At 40.5% G+C, this 20579-nt stretch overlaps 1 protein-coding gene across 3 annotated transcripts in view; it reads left to right on the top strand.

Annotated features, from left to right (window-relative positions):
• LOC128878374 (fez family zinc finger protein 2-like) overlaps positions 1–20579 on the top strand; it is a 46511-nt gene that overhangs the window by 12204 nt on the left and 13728 nt on the right. For all 3 annotated transcript variants that reach the window (XM_054126517.1, XM_054126515.1, XM_054126516.1), the window contains 2 exons: positions 10582–11228; positions 12181–12457. In XM_054126517.1, the coding sequence (XP_053982492.1) occupies positions 10582–11228; positions 12181–12457 (924 nt within the window). The remainder of the gene's footprint in view (positions 1–10581; positions 11229–12180; positions 12458–20579) is intronic.

A 20579-nucleotide genomic window follows, 5' to 3' on the forward strand; every position in this document is an offset into this window, starting at 1 on the left:
GCATTGCAAACTATCCGACAATGTGTCCATCGCGTCACCAGTTAGTCAAAGGCGATTCAGTTTATCTAGATACTCGAATATTAAAAATAATACATCAAAGTTAACAAAGATTATCCCTTTTGTGGTCAAACTACAAAAAGTGGTCAATTTTATCGTCTGATAGTGGTCTAATGAGTCAATTTCTTGACCACTTTTGTGTATTTCGTTTGCCTTATTGAATCGATTATCCTATGTTCTTTGCACATCTGCATATAATCATACATAGTCTACTACTCAGCCTTTGCTGAGTTACTCTCAGGTGCAACCTCGGTGCCATTCCAAACTGTCTGGTAATACTTTCATATAATCCAACACTGCCAGCTAGTCAAAGCTCAGTCAGTTATTTCTAGATCCTCGTAGATGCATCAAACACAATACGTCAAAGTTAACAAAAACTAACCCTCCCGAGTACGAACTACAGAAACTGACAAATTCTAACGTCTGATGTTGCTTGAACCAGTCGGCTGTGGCGTCCTCTTTTCAGAGTGAGAATCAAGCTACGATAGCTATAGTCGTCAAACACGATGTAATATCGGATCGAAAAGACGGCTATATATTAGGTCGTTCTAAAAATTCATACCACTTATACTTCTGCTACTCAAATTAATTTGTGAAACATACTCTTAAATAACTCTTTAGTAATGGTAACTAAATTTTACGCATGATGATTATACTCGTCATGACATGAAATACTGCCTTTTCTCTATGACGAGTATATTCGTCAATCACAGCTGCCTGGTTAATATAAAAATTTGTTGACCCTTTATGTATATTTTGTTTATCTTATTTTACCAAGAATCCCTTTACATACCTTTTGCATACAATCATACGCAGTACACTACTCCAACTTTGTCGCTCACCCTCAGGTACAACCTCGACGCCATTTCAAACGGACTGATAACACGTCCATATAGTTCGATACGGACTAATTAGTCAAAGCCCAGTCAGTCATTTTTAGATCCTTATAAGTCAAACGTAACTCGTCAAAATTAACCAATATTAACCCTTTGCACTCGAGGCCTTTTTTCTGGTATCTATCAGCAACTCGAGATGCTTTCTTAGCATTCTATTGTCACGAATGCTAAGCTTAGATTAACTTCGAAAATGAGATCTTTAATTTGAGATTTGAGAATCAGGTCACCTTTGCCTCAACTACAATTATTTTATTGACACTTAGAGATCCAAAGAAATTAAACCTAAAGAAAACCTAGTGGTGACTGAGAGCCTCCTCTCGAGTGCAAAGGGTTAACCTTCTCGTGCACGACCTACGGGAAATGAAAAATTTGTATATCTAATGATGTTTTAACGCGACAAAGTCTATCCCGCCTTTGTGAACGAGGAAGGTGTAGATGGGCGCAAGCCTCTTGTCTTGCGCGGCTTCCTCCTCAGCCCGGATGACGAGTAGTTTTTATTTGTCGATCGTTAAGAGCGACCGGTCGTTCGATGATTGGGATAAATGGTAGCACGCGTCATACCGTGGAGGGACATCGGCCCTTCTAACTCCTGCCGTCCCAATTGGAGCAGATTAGAGGAGCAGCACAGGGATTCGGAGCGTCGGCCCCTTTGTGCTTGTATGACGGTCGGCCTCTTCAGTTCTACCTACCCTGAATTAGTAACATCTTGTCATGTTAAACGCTCGCGCATATACCGTCTTGTTCCGACTCCTTCTGGATACACGTGGCCATTAATTTGTCGCCGCGTCCACCTATACAGTCGCCAGCCTGAACCTAACTCATTGGGGTCTTCCTCGATTCTTGGCGCCCAATATCTTTCCACTCGGACCATCCACTCCCTGGAATTTCGAAATGCAACGCTTCGGATAATTAAACAGTCATCCATACTGATTCCTCGATCGAATCTTTCAATCGTTTCTGAAGTGACCTTATCGTCTGGTCAAGCAGTCAGCAAACGCATTACCGATTCGTGAATACATTAATACCACACTCGATAACGATAATCTGATAAATTTTAAACGGCGCACTTTGCGGACCAGACGGCTATCGATAAATGTAATTACCATATATGAATTGTTGCTTGGTATGAAATTATTAATCGAGAGTGCCATTCCAGTCGTGCTGTTCATATTTGTTGAACGTATGTAGTTTGTTGGTCCTCGGCAATATAAAGATATTTAATTGTACGTATGGTATAAGAAAACAAATATACAATACACAGTAACAGACTGTAAAATTATTTAGATGAAGAGAAACGGAAAATAGTTGTCAGTCTCTAAAAATAAATTATACAAATCTGATTTAAATGAAACTTTATGGGAATATAAAGTGTATTGAAGTTATCAAAGAACAATTTTTTTGTTTGGGAAAAAGTTCGCTCTGAAGAGATGAAATCAGCCCTTAAAATTTTCGCGTTTTCTCAACATAACTCTGTAACGGTATGAAACAACGTAAAGATGCAAATAGAAACATTGTGCAAATTTTGATGCTCTATTGCACTACTCCAATTGAACACGTTTCCGACCTGTTATTTACAAATAAATACAGTTTTTTTTATCTTACGTATAAAATTTTAACCGCGAGAGATATAAACGATCAACTTATACAAGAGATTCATCATTTTAGATTATTTATCGAAATATTAACGAATATAATTTTTTTACGGCTGATTTATGAAGTGCAATTTTCTGCATTGATATCCATATTTTAAAATTCGCGCGTAACATGTAATTCAAATATTTTGTTGTACTTAATACTTGATTTCTGTTACACAATTGGAAGGGACGATAGCTATAATACTATATTTTAATAATCTGTTTGATTGCTATCGGATGATCCAATGCCAAGTTATCTTACCAATCGTAGAAAAAGAGAACAATCTTCATGTGGCTATTATCAATGAAACAAAAATTATTGAAAACAAAAAAAAAATTGTGTTCATTACTACACCATGTCTACTAGTAAATATTAAAACATAAACGTTCCACAAGTATTTGTTATGTAAAATAAATATTCTTCAAAAAAAACTTGTTTTTCTCTCGGGCGTGCGATAATAGCCCCTTAATAAGGTTATAGATAAATTTGTCGTCAATCACGAAAATTCCTTCGACTTGGACAGGACAGACTTGATCGATGGCAGAGAAGAGGAATGTCCGTTGGAAAAGACGCGTCGTTAACATGGTGGTCCTACAACGTCGATGGCGAGTCTTCCTCGACAATCTGATGATCCTTGTTACGTCGTTGCTTTCCCCCGTGTTAGAAGTTTCGATCGATCACGAGCACTTTAGTCGCGCTCGCCGCGACATCAAATCATTTTGTTCGAATCCTCCAGCATTCACGAACAGTACAGGATTAGGTCTAAATAGGTAGTGACGCGGAACTGAAAAATCCGTTTTTGAAAACCCACATCATCCCGTCACTTGGACACATCAACGCCGCCTTTGCGACAAAAGTTGTACATGTTTCTTTGGTCGTTGCTGGCAGGACGGAAGGGGTTTCGAACGGTGAAGCGTGTAACGTCTTTAATAGCGGCAGATCGCTACGCAGTAAACGACTGACGGACGACAGAAGATTAAAGTTGGCCGTTAACTCGATCTAATTGTTCCCCCGGCCTGGCCTTCCTTTATTAATCCACGTTCACAAGCATCTTCGGCATCGCCGTCATTGTCATCCCTTGTCACGAGCCTCCTCCTCGGCTCAACTTGCGGATCCATTGTTGCGACTCTGTAAATTGCCTTGCAACTTCGAAGCAAATCGTGTCTCTAACTACTGCACCGCGAAACGTACCAGCAATTGAATTTCGTCGAACGAATCGCGACACTGAACCGTAAGAGCATTGTTCGTATCCGAAAATTTCGACAGAGTTTTATTTTATTTTATTTGTTAATCTCTGCTTCTCAAGCAAAGAATGGACTTGGTTTACATTAACCCTTTGCACTTGGAATCATTTCGTTACGGAATATGCAAACAGGAATCACGTCGTATCACATAATGTAACTTATACACCATGTAATTTACTGTAACGATATATGAGCTTATATGAATCTTTAGACGTTGAGGAATATATTTATGTAAAAAATCAAAACTTTATACTATTCTGATATGTGATAATGTGTGAAACAGTCACAGATATGCATCGATTATTTCTATCTTTTAAGTTGTAATCTTAGGCTTCCTCGTTTATTTTCACAAATTGCACTATGTCATATAAAATATGTTCCCAAATCTTATTTTGTTATACAAAAATCTCTGTCATTTTTTTAAGGTGTAGACTATTCACACATTTCCGTGTAACTCATATTTCTTATATATATCTTAATACATATATCATAGTTTTATTTGATTTATCGTGATATTTGAACGGAAACCTTCAAGAAATCATACACTTTTCCAAATTTTATATTCCCGTAAGTTTATCCTGTGTAACCACTAATAAAGTTTGCCTGGATTTACGTTGTCCTCTCAGAAGAAACATCCGAGTGCAAAGGTTAATTTCCATTGCTCCGTTCACTTGTTTTGTGCAATATGAGCGGTTTAAGACTTAAACAACCTACCGTTTTTTATTTTTTTATATAAATCACATTTTTTTACATCACATCGGTGAGATCATTAGCTACTACTGGTCTGTTTTCTCATGTTTGGCAGTGATTATATCTCTTGGTTGATTTGGTTTCCTTCAGAAGTGTTCTGTTTCTCCTCTATTGCGATCAACAAAGTCGTCAAATAAAAATAAAAAAGAGCAAAGCTTTAACTGTTTGGTTGACATAAAAAAAATAGCTTCAAAAGTTTTTACTGAAAAATCTAAACAATTCTGGAACAATGGAATCTTTAAGTTAAGTAATAGATGGGGAAAGGTGGAACATAATGGTACCTATAGGTTGCTCGGAAAGATTATTTAAAATTTTTAAAATAAAGTAAGATTCCAATGTTTTGCACCAAGAGAAATTTTATTGGAGCAAATATTACCATTTGCTTCAATAAAGTACCATGGTACCATTTTGTTCAATGACCTTGATCCTTTTTTTAAAACGCTACATGATGCATTTACTCCAATATGAAGATTTCTTATCGCCGGAGAAAGCATCGAACTTTTTGCACCGAAGAATATTTCTCAAACAAAGAAATAGGTAATGGTCAGATTAGACAAGGTCGGGCGAATATGGAGGATCAGGAAGAGCATTTCAATCAAAGTCTAGACAATTTTTTTTGTACGAAATCCATAAGAACGGACGGCCAGAGCGAGCTTAATCTTCCACCCTAAAATTGCCAGCTTCGGATTTTTGATATCATATTATATAAAACATAGTATATAAAACATCTAATTTAGGATCTGCGAACTCGTGAAGCCACGTTTAAATCAGTACATCACATGACGAAAGTCATGAAAGTGAACTTTCTGGTTCTCCATTTCATAAACTGACTTCTGAAAATGTTTATTGATAAACACAAAATCATCCGAAGCACCCCCACGTTCACTGATTACATAGAAAGCGCGTCACATTCGAACCAAACTTTTCGAACAACCTAATAATTCACTAAATATATCTGATGTGTCGCCTTCGAATTTTTCACAAGAAGCGGCACGAACTTTCCGCGCAACCTAATATAAAAATTCGCTCGTGACCGCAGATCGTATAGAATAATAACACCGCCAGGCCGCTTTTGCCGAATTTTTTTCCTCCACGTTTCTTGCCGCCCGGGTTCGAAATAGAAACGCCGCTGAAAACGTGAAGCGAATCTTCCAACGAGGCTCCAGATGTACATAGGTTTCGCGCGAACACACGCGTGCACACGAGTACGCGAGCGTATGCAAGCTCAGCCCGAACCCGGACCAAAGTAACCCATCTGCCGGACGGTCGGCACGATGGCGACGGTTTTTCTCGCTGGTTTGCACCGACGGTTTTTACCGCATTCCAGCGGGACCAGACGTGGCATTTGCGTAAGCAGTTCTTCCTATCTCGCTGCGAGAGTCACATCTGTCCGGACTTCCTCTACCTTTTTCTTTCGCTTTCGCCACGACTTGCTCTACCTTTTGCTCTCTCGATTTCACCGCTGACACCTCCCTCTCCATTTTATTCGCCACGGTCTCCTTCCGTTTCGCTTCTATCGAGCCATCTCGTCCTTATTATCGTGTAGACGTTATCTCGATGGACGAATTCGAAACTTCAACGACTTCGTATGTGTATACTTAAAAATAAATGTTTGATGAAGGGTTGGTGCACCTTTGTATGAAGGATGGAAGCTAAGGAAGTGGATACCGGTACTGGTTTTCGCGAAAGCGACAAAACGCGCGACAATTTGAATGCATTCGATGGCGAACAGTAACCGACTGACTGGTTTCGAGGAGACAACCAGTGCCGAATGGTCGGTACGATACAACAAAAAATGTACAGACTTTGCAAGAACGCAAGAGTATGGAGTTTGAAAATCATGTTTCAAGCGGTATCCTTTTAATGTTTCTTCATTTTTGCTCGTTGGTCTCAGAACGGGCTGTCGATGGACATTTTTGAAAGCTGACAGTCGCGCAAGTAGATGAGGAAACGAATAAAAAATGCTTAAAAAGCCAATTACGTTAAATGATGTCTGAACAATTGTAGGATGCATTATAACATTATATACAGTAAGGAATAAAACTGAACGCATACATGGAATTTCAGCGTAAATAATATTTCATTGTATGTAACATAAACAAACACAATACGTAGTACTATGCGTAATGCTTTGACCTTCTATGAAAAATATTAAATTCGTATTATTATCATTATTTTGGTTACTGTAACTGATTTTCAATAAATTGTTCAGCTTTTTCCAGGCTTAATATATGGTGCATAATCCTTTGGCTTTAACAGTGGCTCGAACACGCTTTGGCATACTTAATATTAAATTTTCGCAATATTCTAGCGTAATACTATGCCACTGTTCCTGCATCCACTGCCATAAGTCATTTAATGTTACTGACGGACCGTTGTATTGATTTACCAATTTCATTTTTAAATATGCCCAGGCATTTTCTATTGGGTTTAAATCTTGGGCTTAGAGCAAGGCATTCTAAAATTTTAACCGGTTGTATACCTATGAAATTCTTCATATTTTTCGCAATTTTTTCAGGTCGTTGTAATGTTAGAGTATGGTATCATATTTCGGTTCATCCTCAAACGTTTTCACTTGTTTGATTAATGTATATACTCAAAAATTTAATAAAATATTATTTACGTTAAAATTCTATGTATGTGATCATTCTTACTTCCCGCTATATATTTCATGTATATGTCGCATATTTGCGTAATCCGAAGCCATAACGTTAATACCATATTCTGATAGATAATTAAGAGTTGCCCTCCACTTCATCGCAACTTTTCTTGCTACTTTTTTTTCATGGATGTTCTCGACAGACTCGCGGGCGGTTTCTCATTACATTAGGGAACTCTACCGAGACTCCTGGCGTATTTTGATTCGATTGCAAAGCCACCAGGAGACACGATAATAATCGGCCCCGCAGGCGGGGATCCTGGAGAGCTTTAAATGCGATTAACCGACACCGGTGCATTATATAGCCAGGCACGTGACCGCGTGTCACGCGCACGGATTATAAATATAATATACCGGGTGTAGACCGCGCGTCCTACGCGAGTTGGATTGATATCGCCCTTCGAGGGTGCAGGGAACGCTGGACTTCCTCGTTTGTGGCCCCCTTCTGCTCCCGACCGACAGAATCGCGTCTGACTCTCTCGTAGACGTCGTAAATCACGACCGCCGAGATCGCTCCCGATTATTAGAAATACCACGCATGATTCGTCCGCGTTAAGTGGATAGTCTGGTCTGAAACTTTGGAAGAACTGATTTATCGAATTTTTATTTCCTTGAAGTATAGGGTTTCGAAAGTAGGGGGAAGTAGTAAATTTAACTCTTCACGCTGGATGTTAAATTGTTTCGTTTGGTACAAAAGTAATTTAATATTTAATGCATTTTTTCATCTTAAAAAAGAAATGCTTTTAATATTATGATATTCTTTGGATGATTATTAAACCTTCAACATCCATGCTTAAAATTCATATTCATTCGAGTTAATTTCATTCTTCGGAACTTTAGAAACAATGGAGGTATTAGATGCAAGTTTCTGTAGTAATTGTTGAATATGAAGAAGTGCTAAAGACGTCGACGAATTTTAGATAACAAATTTTAGGTGTACTATTTTACTATAATATATCTAACATTTGCAGTATACATTTTTACAATTTGCATGTGCGTTGTCCATTGTATTATTAAATGTAATCACAATTGCATTATTATTAATTTGTACTATATGTACCAAAGAGTTTTTTCTATTTACCTAAACGAAAAGAAGTCTCGACTTTAAAAAAAATGTAATTAATTAAAAGATCGATTTTTCATTCAGGTTTTAGGCTTTAGGCGTCCTTTAAGGTCCGCAATGGCGACTCGATCGTGATCCATCTAGCTGACCAATGTAACTCGCGACACCTCTCGCCGATTATCGAACCTGATGATCGATCGGCGACGTATCCATGACTATTGTACTGATTTAAATTCTTGCGCCATTTTATCTGCACTTGGCCTGAAGTACGATCACGAGTGTCGTCGTATTTACAAAAGTTAATCCTATCTCAACATCGATCGATCTTACTTTTCGTTTCCTCTGCGATTAACGTCTACGACGTAAACTCGTTGTTTTGTTGATGGGAATTTAGGTAGGATAAGTAGTTGGGTATGGGTGGAGAATTTTTTGTCATTGGAAATCAGTGTAACCCCTGCATTTATCGTGTACCCGTAATTTTGTTACAATTGTAAGGAGGTGCTTAAATATACAGGGTGGTCCATCAGATATTACCATTTCTGTTTACGTCAATCTTATTCTAGATAGTGAAAAATGATTCAAACAGAGCTGAATAGTTTTGATTAGTTTTTTTGTAGATGAATGTGAACAGAGCGTATAAAGTTTATTAACACTTCTTAAATGGGATTAATACTTTTTATTACAGCAGTCAATACAGCTTAATATTCTCTTCAAAAATAATGATATTTATATTCAACAATTATTAGTTTACGAGATATTTTAAATTTAGTGTTTTTACAAAATCATGGCTCTTTTGTTAATGCTGTAGTAAGTTTATTTACAGGAAAAGTTCAATATGACGACCATTTCTGTCACGGCAATTTCTGAATCGAAAAAGTAATAACTTTCTTTACATTGTCTAATGTATTTGATGGTATTTTCATTCAACTTTATCTGAATCATTTTTCGCTATGCATGATAATATTGACGTAAACCGGATTGATAACATCTGGTAACCACCATGTATATGAATTAAATTTGCTTAGAAACTGGTAAATACGTAGGTGAATGATATTTTAATTTATGTTTCTTCTTCTAAAATTAATTTACTCTTCAGAATTATCAAATCTTAAATTTAAAGAAAATTCATATGTAAATTCATATGTAAAAATAACTGTATTTCGTATTGGATCTTATAGTAGCTTTAGCTGTAGTTTCAGACTTACAATTAGAGGAGTTCACTAATAGGTGGTTAGCCTCTTGAGGGATATTAACACATATGCGTTTGATTTTACAGTAAAATTACTTAAATACCTTTTTTAGAATTAAAAAATATACCATATTAAACATATTTCTCTGTCAGAATGAATTTACAAATAAAAATTGTTTTGGTTTGTGTGTATTCAATAAGAGGAACAAAAAATCCATTTAAACCTCGTCCTTCGAGAGGTTAAAGCCAAAAAGTCCTAATTTTTGCTTTTGCGATATATCCATTAAAACGAACAATTCTCTAATTTTTATGAGTTAAAAAAAAACGTTTCTTGAATATGTCTAATTTACGAACGTAAGAGGTACGTAACTGACGAAATATACGAATAGGCCCCACGAAACATATAAAGAGGCCACAAGTTTCCATCTCTGCATTAGAAAAAGTATTTGAAAACAGAGTTCTCCCTGTAGATCGGGAAACTTCGATTTTCTTCCGCGATGCCTCGTTAAACCCGTACCCGTTCTCCGGACCAAGCAGGAAAAAAGGACCCAGTACGTGACTCAAATCTTATTCGGTCAGGTTCTTCCGCCAGAGGAAACCTAATTTACCTCCTTCGTTGCTTCAGATTCTCCTGCATCCACGCTAAGGCCACCTTATATTTCACGTGTCCTCCGTACGTGACGTCGCTTTTACCTTGTCGCATTTCACCGTTGTTTCCTGATTGGTACACCAAGTATCTTCGTACCACGATTTCTCCAATGTTTAACGTCCTAAACGCCACCATAATTGTAAAGTAAAAGGTAGAGAACAACAAATTTCCTGTGAAATGTATGGATACTCCGAAAAGCGAATAGTCAAGACTTTCGTGCCAATTTTAATATCTTCGACAATTCCTGATTCCATTTTCTGTTTATATTTTCGCGATCCGACTAAAACCCTGGTGAAAAATAATTCTTTGAAACATTTATTTATAAACGTTTCGATTACTCCTGGAGAACCAATTGTCGAGACGATAGTTGCTCTAAATAGACGAGTTTGATGAAATTCCACGAGCACACCAAGCGAAACGAGAAAAATTTGTTTTTCAGAACGACTGTCGTTCGGAGTGGGTCGGCTTGTGGGTTCCCCGGCAACGAGTCCCTCTCCGTCGCATTCTCCCTGTCCAGATTCGCCGCCGTCGGATCGACGAGACGGCGATGTCGACGTCGACGTCGACGAGGAGGAAGTGGACGTGGACGTCGAGGAAGTCGAGGACGATCGCGACGCCGCGTCGAGTCCGCCCCGATCGTCGACGACGCCCTCGCCAACGAGCACCGCGACGTCACCCGCTTCGAACCCGCCCAAGAAGTCTGGCGACACTTTCAGCGTTTCCGCCCTGCTCAGGCCTGATCCGCCATCCGCACACCTGCAGAACGCCTCTCCTCATCGGGACACAGCGTCAATCGGCGGGCACCCGCCGCCTCCTGGTTCCACGATGCTCTATCCGCCCCTTCATCTTCAGGGTGGATTGCTGCCGCCCCATCCCCATCATCCTCTCTCGTACCTGCACCCTCAGCTGCTGCCTCATCATTTGTTACCTCCGCACCTGCACCCGCTGCTACGAGGCGTTCATCCGGGTCACCCTGGTCTGCACTCGACCCACACGGCGCACGGGCTTCATCATCCTCATCCTCTCGGCGACGTTTACAGCTGCGTCAAGTGCGACAAGATGTTCAGCACCCCTCACGGCCTCGAGGTAGGTTGATCGAACGAAATGCATAGGAGACGTAGCAATTTGTTGGATTGTTCGACGGGTGTGGGATTCGAGGAAAGCTCGAGAGATGCTTGATTAGATTTAACGCGTTCCAAGCTGTTAGAAATTTCAGCTTTGCGGCTGGTCCCTGTTCGGGACGTCCCTGTAATTTGTAGTAGGATTGAGAAGGGGATAATTCTTCGAGTAGAAACAAATTGAGAGTATACGATGAAATGCATATTGCAGAACATGAAAGTAATAACGAAATTCGATTTATTGATATTCTTATCATACGAGAATATTATTACATATAAATGGCATAAAGATAAATAGTTAGGTAGATGTATTTAACCCTCCTCTCCTGCGGTCGAGACAAAAGCGACCGACATATTAGTTCCATCATTAGGTTTTTGTATTGTTTGCGCAACTGTGAAGACTGAATTCAGTAAGACTGAAATCACTCAAAGGTTGTAAATAAAAATTAATTTGGTTTTAAAGAAGAAGTTTGTTTTTAGTGAGTAATAACCCTATTTGTACGTGATAAATGCGTTGTTAGGTGAAGAATGGGCCAAAAATATGGCAAGGTCGGATTCGACTCAACAGGAGTAAATGTATGATCAGAAACCACCGTAGGAGAGGAGGGTTAGATTTTAGTTCGTTATACCTTTAGGAATGAAGCTATTCTATTACATGAAGCTGTTCTCTGACACTAGGGTCCATAATAATAAATCTCACTTAGTTAACGACACTTTGCTAAACAAAATTTACTCGTTATACTTTATGAGAAAATACAAATGTGCTATAGATTACTTTCAATTTATTCACAGAATGAGGGAACGTATACTTATTCTGACAGTTTTAATACCTTTGCATCTTAGGAGGCTATTTAGTCGATCCGTTTAGCTCGTAATTCGAAATCGATCGAGAAGTTTTACCGAGGGTGTGATTTTTATAGGTGCACGCAAGGAGGTCACACAACGGGAAGAGACCCTTCGCCTGCGAGCTCTGCAATAAAACCTTCGGCCATGAAATCAGCCTTACGCAACACAGAGCCGTGCATTCCGCGGAGAAGGTGTTCGAGTGTAAGCAGTGCGGTAAAGCGTTCAAGCGCTCCAGCACTCTGAGCACTCATCTCTTAATCCACTCGGACACGAGGCCGTACCCTTGCCAGTTTTGCGGGAAGAGATTCCACCAGAAGAGCGACATGAAGAAACACACCTACATACACACCGGTGAGTGATGTTTGCCTAACATTTTGAAACCTAAGGTGTTGGAATATTCGGAATAATGTTGATACGTTCATTTCGCCATTTCCATATATATATATTTTGGTTCGCATCTAATACGGATGCTCTCGTTTAAAATTAAAATACGGATTGCAGAAATTATTTTTCTACGTGAGCTGATATTTTTCTTCTATACACATAATTTAACGTTTTCCATTTTATTATATTTGGTTCTGGAATAAATGAATTTATATCAAAATTGTCCCGAATAATTTAATAAGAGAATTTGAACTAAATTCAGCAACTCGTGAAGCCTACAACGTATCCTGAGATGATTTCATAATTTTACTCCGTTGGCATAGTTCTCCCCATTCGAAATTTCACGAAATCAAGTTCGTTAACCTTCGACGTCCGCAATCGTGGAATTTCGTGATTCCCGTCCGCGTTTATGGCAGCGGGGATGCCACGGATCAATTAGCAGAGCAACTTCATACGATAAATAATGCAGTTAACCGTCTGGACGGAGTCTTGCCGTAAGCAAGAGGATCCCAGTCGGATCGTGGCACATGTGGCCAGTGCATTTTAGGGGTGCCGAGCCCCTCATTGCGAGCTTCGGTAGGTAATAATCGTAATGTCTTTCGGGGTGGGCATCGTTCCGTTCTTTTCTATCGTACGACTCGCTCGTTCTTGGCTCCCACGACTTGGAGTGACACAGTAAACCCCCAATCTTCGAATGGAATTTTTCTATGACGAAAATTGTCCGTGGGAAACGTGGCCAGGTCCCTTTGCCACCCCCTACGAGTACATATCACGGACATAAGATTCTATTTTCTTTGAATGCTCACCATCTCGAGTTACCGTGAACTCCGTTTAATATCAAATGAAACACCAAGGAGTAATTTCTATGTGGACACTTGTCACTTTTAATGAATAAACACAACTGATATACATCATAAATTATTGTTGTACAATTTTTTGTTGCTAAATTCTGTTTCAGATGCGTATTTAGTAACATTTAATAATATTAAAGTTTTGAGTGGTGTATGAAATTTCGTAGAGAAATTATGGGATTGTTTAGATGGAAAAGTTCGGAAAAACTGTCCAACATCTATCAAACATTTATGCAAGGTATTACAAAATGATATGAATAATATTACTTAAGATACATGAGGAATTAATGCCTATATCCATATACTTGTGAGTGGGGGCGTACATAGATCATTCACGGGAAGAGTAGATCCTTTTAGAGCTAAGAATAAATGACGTAGAATAACATACCTGTTCGTCACATTTACTCAAGCGTGTTTATTTGAAAATAGTAACGTTTCTCTTGGTTTTAAATTGTACTTATATCTATAGTTGTTACAGTTATTAGAATGGAAAAATAAAAAATATAAGTGTATCAGTTAGGGTGTACAGTACTGTTGATATGTATGTATTCGAATGGCTTAAGTTCGAATTTCGGAAAGAAGAAGAAGACTTTGAATTTTCACCGAGTACGAATGCATTTGATAATGTCCCTTTGTTACGGATTGCACTGTAAATCATTGTCTCGATTGAAGTAATGTTAATAAATTCTTGACAAGGAAATGTTTTCTTACCTATTACGTTGCTATTATTATCTAAAACAATCGAATACGTTAGAAATCGTTCATAGAAATTCAATTAGAAAATCAGAAGTATGTATTTGGCAGAAGGAACAACATTTTCAGCAATTTCTGTAATAATAAACTTTATGATTACTTCAACATTCTATTTCATTACGTGTTCCCAATTTTTCGTTGCGATAAAAACAAACTCATTCTGCGATAATAACCATCGAGACAACGATCTACAGTCAGTGCACCCGTACCCGGCGAAAATTCAAAGTCGATTTTCTCGAAAACAAAGCCTCACATGAAACATTTTTATTCTATATTTTCGACTCATTTTTTCATGTAGATTCATTCCCTTTCCGCTTGTACCCCCAGTTACCGAATACCCTGTATAAAGGAAGAGTTCAGAAGTTGGGAAGAAAATTACATATACAGCGAGAGTGACTTCTAAAATGACATTGTACATTTAAATTTCTGGAGGTTATCGAGCATAGCGACTGAAAGTTACTAAATATTAATAGAGAAGCAAAAAGTTCGGCCGAACGACACGACCAACGCGCCGGGGCAAACTATTTCCGCTCGTTTCGTGCTTGCCTTCGACAGTTCGTATCCCTGTCCGAAGTTGATGACCACGCTGCGCCGGCAAGCATCCCTTAGGTGGCCTGTAGGTGAGCTTGGCGACGGTGTTGGGAGACTTGACACTTAGGTGTCTCGGGGCTGATGGAGCGACGCTCCTGAAGGAGTAGGTTCTTGGAGGGTGGAAGCGAGCGAGAGGACCAGCTTAAGGAGGTTGCGGGAGTGTTCCAGTCAGGGGTCTGGGTTTTGTATCGTCTCCATGGCAACCCTCCCAATGTCTTATCAAATTATCACCTTGTCCTCCCCCATGCTCCTCCTCCTCATCCTGTTCGTCGCTCTGACTGCCATTCGCCTCCCCCCTCGTTCTCCCTACTCTCGGTGAAACAACCGAAGAAGGATCCGGCGAAAGAGGATACAAAGCGATGGTCACTTCCGTTAGGCTTCTAACAACCTACGGGACCTCTGTGTGTTGTCTACGCGCCTCTGTCCACCTTCACGCACCGCCCCCTCGAGGGTCGCCACGGAACATTTAATTCATTATTCAGAGGGATGAAGAATTCAGGCTGCTTGAAAGAGTCGGCGGCCGTTCACGGTCCGCTCGCGGCAATTTTCCCGTGAAGCGAGGATGCCTCGTCTGTTTCTCCCCCCCTTTTTTTTTCTTTCAATGCTTTCCCGTCTCTTTGATTTCCCTGGGAGGTCTCTTATTATCCCTTTTCCCCTTAACGAGTAGGCATCGGGATCGTTGGAACGGTGCTGATAGTTTTTCACTACGTTCCTGCACTTTTCTTTTTATATGTATATACCATTCGCATCATCCATATTGTTTTCGATACAGACCAATTTCGAACAATGTATAACCATGTTAGAATATAAACTATTCGAATAGATATTTTATAGTCACCCGTCCCATCGTGCAGCAACTTCCAGAAAACCACCCCTCTAGATCTCGAAACTTCTGTTCGACGTCTGCGCGACCAGTTAACCAGTTCAATTAAAATCCTCAATCATCGACCTTATCTCCCCTCTCGCCGCATCACCATCACCCTCTCACTCCCATTCCCCAGAGCGAAACGAAACGAAACGAAATCCCTTACTGCCACGACCTCGAGGTGGCGTGCGTACGTGCGTCAAGCAGTAAACCGAGGGTGTTCTGGGACTCTGGCTGCTAATGATAATCAGTCCTCTCTTTCCAGCCAGCTCCTACCCCTACCCCCCCCCCCCCCCCCGCCCTTACGCAGTCCATATTCCCTTCGTCGTGAGCACGGGCCATGTGCAATAAGGGTGCGGCACCGTCGGATTCCCCGGGGACCGGCATGGCGTAACGTAAAATCATTATTAGGTAGGTAGGTAGGTGGTTGCTGGTGCACACGAGGGGTGGCAAGAGAAACGGGGGCCTCGGTGGAGCGACCAGGGGGCCCGGGGGGTGGCTGAAGCGGCGCTTACGGGGTCGGGAAGTGCGGGAATAAGAGCTCTGCAAATATTGTTCGTGCGCGAGCCAGCAGCCGGAATAGCTACCGAGGGGTCGAAGCGTTACTTCGCGTTACCTTCGCTGTTAGGTGCGCCTTTTTGGGGGGAGAGGGTGCGTTCTCTGGGCCACCGGGTGGCTGGCGACGAGTCAAGTGCAACCGTGGGGGCGGCTGCAAGGGGTTGACGGGTTCGGTTGACGTTCGGGCAGAACGGGCGACAGACCGACGAGTGGTCGCACACGTTCGTTTCCCGATGAGAAAACATCGAACTTATCTGTTTCCGATGATCCTCGCCCCTTTCCCCCCTGAAACCCGAGAAAATATTACTCTTCGAAGTTCGTGCCGAGTGGCGGGACAAATGGACGTGATGATTTGGTGGCCAGCGAGGACCTCGACGATGAATTTCCTCGATCCACGAGCTGAAAATTCCGTGGCATTTATCTCCGGAACGATTAGAGGGGTGAAACTTATAGATGTTGGAGCTGAATATTTTGTCAACGTAATTCGTCGTTGGGATCGAAGGTCTGTTGTTTCGAGCAATGGTAATTCGGACTGGTCTGCTGTTTTGGAGGATGTTTAATTTTCACGAATATGTGGGAAGCTTTCATGACTCGTTATAACAGGGGTATAATCTTTTTCCCGACAAAAGTCGCTGACAACTCGAGCGAGTGGACGCTGAGCAAGTTAATCCTAATAAATTAAATATTTCTAACAAGGATATAAAGTTGACGATCGAAAGTTTTAGTTGAACCGGTTAACTAATCGTGTAGACATCGAGGAACAGAGGTTTCATGATCGAGAGAGAATATTTATCGCTAATCAATGAACGGTAAATAGATGTTCATTCTATGTAAGCAACGTTCATATCGTGAAGTCATAAACTATATCAAGTAACGCAAAGTCCGATGTTGTTGATAAGCTGGATGAAGATAGATACAGAATGTCATTTAAACGAACATCGGTCACTTGGATTTTTAATTTGGAGATAGTTGCTCACGCCTCGTAAGCATTGGAAATGAATAAGAAAAGAACCAATCTTCATTCGTGTTCCACAATAACGAACTTCACGGTCACAGGATTGTGATTACAGGGAAATGTTATCGATCAAAAGCTACGTCTTTCTGCCACCGAGACAATCAAGTTGCTGGGCGCACGCACCCTTAAACACACATGCTTGTTACACGATCGAGCGCACAACCAGCGGTCTCCCATGTTTTCATAATAAACACAACCTGTCCAACGTCGCACAAAGTAAAGTCGATAGGGGTGAAGATCTCGAGGGTTGCCATCGGGGTCCGTATACTTCCCGATCTCATCGCGCGGACCAGCCTACATCGGCTCTATGTTTACGTTCCCTAAGATGCTGCGCACTTCACTTGCAGAGAGAGATGGCCCTCCTTTTTAGTGGTTCAATCACGCTCATCGTAAATCGTCATCGATTCGCTCCGTATGTGAGTTCTAGGGGCGTTCGTACAACGTTCTGGCGTTTTATTCCGACCAACTGCGGAACTTGGTCGGCTGAGTAACGTTGCAATATTCGGTGCAACATTACTCAACGATTAGGCAAGACAATTTTGAAGTCTGTCCTGGTTTTATACAGTCCCGTTCACTTTTAATCAGTTTTGTTTACTTTTGTTCAGTTTGGCACGGTCTTATTTAGTTTTCTTCAGTTTTTGTTCGTTATCCTTTGCTATGTATTATTAAAATAACGACAAGTACTTTTCATTTCTTTTGCTATTAGTTCAATTTTCTTACCTTCAGCTTCTTACCGTAGTTCAATTTTGTTAATTTTTAAGGTTTTGTTCAGTTTTGTTGAGTCTTATTCATTGTTGTTCGGTATTCTTTCAGTTCTGTTTAATTTTATTCAGTTTTTTATAATCGTGTTTAGTTTTGCTCAGCCTTGATCAGTCCTTATTTATTTTCTTTTCCGATCGGTTCAGTTTTATTTTTCACCATTGTTCAATTTGCGGTCGGAAGGACGGTCGCGCGACTAAACGGGATAGCTCGATAAACACAAAAGAGATACGAACGTGTTTCCGTCCTCGTATTATGAATTTAGCGGTGGCTCTAATGTAGGGATACCTGGCCGAACGTCTCCCTCAAACTCACCTCGAGGGTGCGGTTATCGTATACCCAGCGAGATACAACCGTGCAACCTATACAGCCACCTTTGTGGCCGCGTTCGCCGTACACGCCTGCGGACTCTATCTCCGTCTGTCCCCCGTTCGTCCCTCTCCTTTTGTATGTAGACGAGACGGGGCTATTAGAGGTTTCCGGCTGACTTGGCGCCCCAAGCATCGGGGGCGCCGCAACATCCCTCTAAGCTGTTTAAACTTCGCGACATGCTCCGAGGACCGCCCCTGACCCCCTTCACCTTTACTCTCCGCGTGTCCCATCTTTCGTCCCGGTTTCGTCTGTGCGGCTCGTTAGACACGCCGACGCATCCCTTCCAGTGGCTAAATAATAGTACACGCGCTGCGCCATTCGTATTTGCGACGAACGACGGGATTTTTGTTGAACGAACTCTGCTAACAGACTGCAAGTATCGAGAAATAGTCGAATTGTGGTAAGAAAAATGAACTGGATTCAGAATTAATTGCTACAGGAGCATTTCATATGAAGCTTTCAAGATTCTTATCAAATGTTTTTAAAGTTCAATTATGACTCCAACAAGTGAATTAATAACGTAGTTTAAGTCTGTGAAAATATTTGAAAGAATATTTAAAAAATTGTTACGACCCAAGCTTGCCTGGGACTTTTTCGGGATCTTGTCTGCGGTTAAATCGCTAATCAGGAGCAATTTTTGATTGGAATGTCAAGATTATAGTGACTCTTTCAAATTTACTACTTTCTCAATATTCTACCACAAAGGTTTTTGGACCATTTCGAGGTAATCTTCAGGTGTAGATCATATAATAAAGAGGAAGAGGAAATAATCTTGTATATTGTTATATTATATCAACGCCAAGATGATATTATAAGATGATGTTATTTACGTGCTCACTACGCGGACAGGCGTATTTTGTTATTAAAAAACCAAATTTTGAAGCTCTTTTTGCAAAACTCTTTCCATTACCAAACAAACTCGATACACCACGTGTGCTTAAAAGGCAACCAAAGTGAATTTATTCGATGCAGGAGTTCGATCCATCAGCGAAAGATGGCTTCCCAGAGACGGATGCAGGAGCTCACCGCCCCAAACCCCACCGCCCCGGGAATGTAAATAGGTTTATAACCTCCTTGTTCGTTAGACTAGGCGGCGTTATATTTAATGTCACGCCGGTGAGCGGCATAAGCAACCGATACGGCATTAAACATGCAAATTCGCCGGTATAACGTTCCGCGGGAACCAAGGCACCGCATCCATATAGCTGGCGAGTGGTGCATAGTGTTCATAGTGAGGCGGCATGATTAAATTTCCAGGGATATCGACATGCCAGAAGCACGTCAACCCCCTTCCACCTGGCCCGCCATATCTCGCCAACTCATCCCCTTGCATCCTCCTTTTTCGCTTCTCCACCTATCCGCGTAACCACCCGCTCGAACCGGCAGCCCCAGGCACGGGGGTTGAAATTAACTGCAGCCAGCGTTGCATCGACGCCATTCATCCTCCTCGTATCGCGCTAGAGCCTGGATAACAAGGAGGAAAGGAACGCGAGCCCTCACGGTGGAAATCTTTTTATCTTAGACTAGCTTTAACACTAAAACTATCGACGGTCACGCGTATCGATTATACTACTATGTCTTTTCACTTTGATGGAAAAGCTTTTCCAAACAATTACTATTATAATATAGAAATAATATATATTATTACGTATATTATATATTAGGTTGTCCCACAAGTTTCTTTCGTTTTATTAATAAGTAATACATACACAATATTTTATGTCTAATGTTACATTATTGAATTGTGTACGATTCATTTTGCTCCATTACTGTTACGACATCAACATCTGAGAAATTAGATTGTCTATTTATATAAACACTACCGCACAAAATAATTGAGTACAAATTACGAAAGAGACTTTTGGGACAACCTAATATTTTATAATATACATTATAAATAATATATAAGTAATATATTACTATTCGATATAATCTCAATTGTACTTATTCACATTTTTCCTTGTAGAAGAGCAATTCCGATTGATCTATACAATTCGTAACGTATCATTGAACGTCTCCCAAGTACAGACTTAGATACCGAGCATCGTTATCGTTGCGATGATACTTTCATTTTCTTCAAGATTAATCTTCTGTTGTTTGTTAGTCGAGTACCGAATAGTGATATTGTCCAGATACGCGTTACTTAATTGCATTTTAGCTTAAAGTATTAGGCGTCATGATTTGATGATTTCCGTTATCTCGATCGTTTGGGACATTTTTTCTCGTCGAGTCGAGAGGTGAATCCTATCTATTTTATCTCCACAGGTTGAACGGCGATCCGATTTCTCGGAGCAATTTAAGATTTCCGTTGGTATAATTCGTATC

This window comes from Hylaeus volcanicus, chromosome 6 (genome assembly GCF_026283585.1).
Source record: "Hylaeus volcanicus isolate JK05 chromosome 6, UHH_iyHylVolc1.0_haploid, whole genome shotgun sequence".
NCBI lineage: Eukaryota > Metazoa > Arthropoda > Insecta > Hymenoptera > Colletidae > Hylaeus > Hylaeus volcanicus.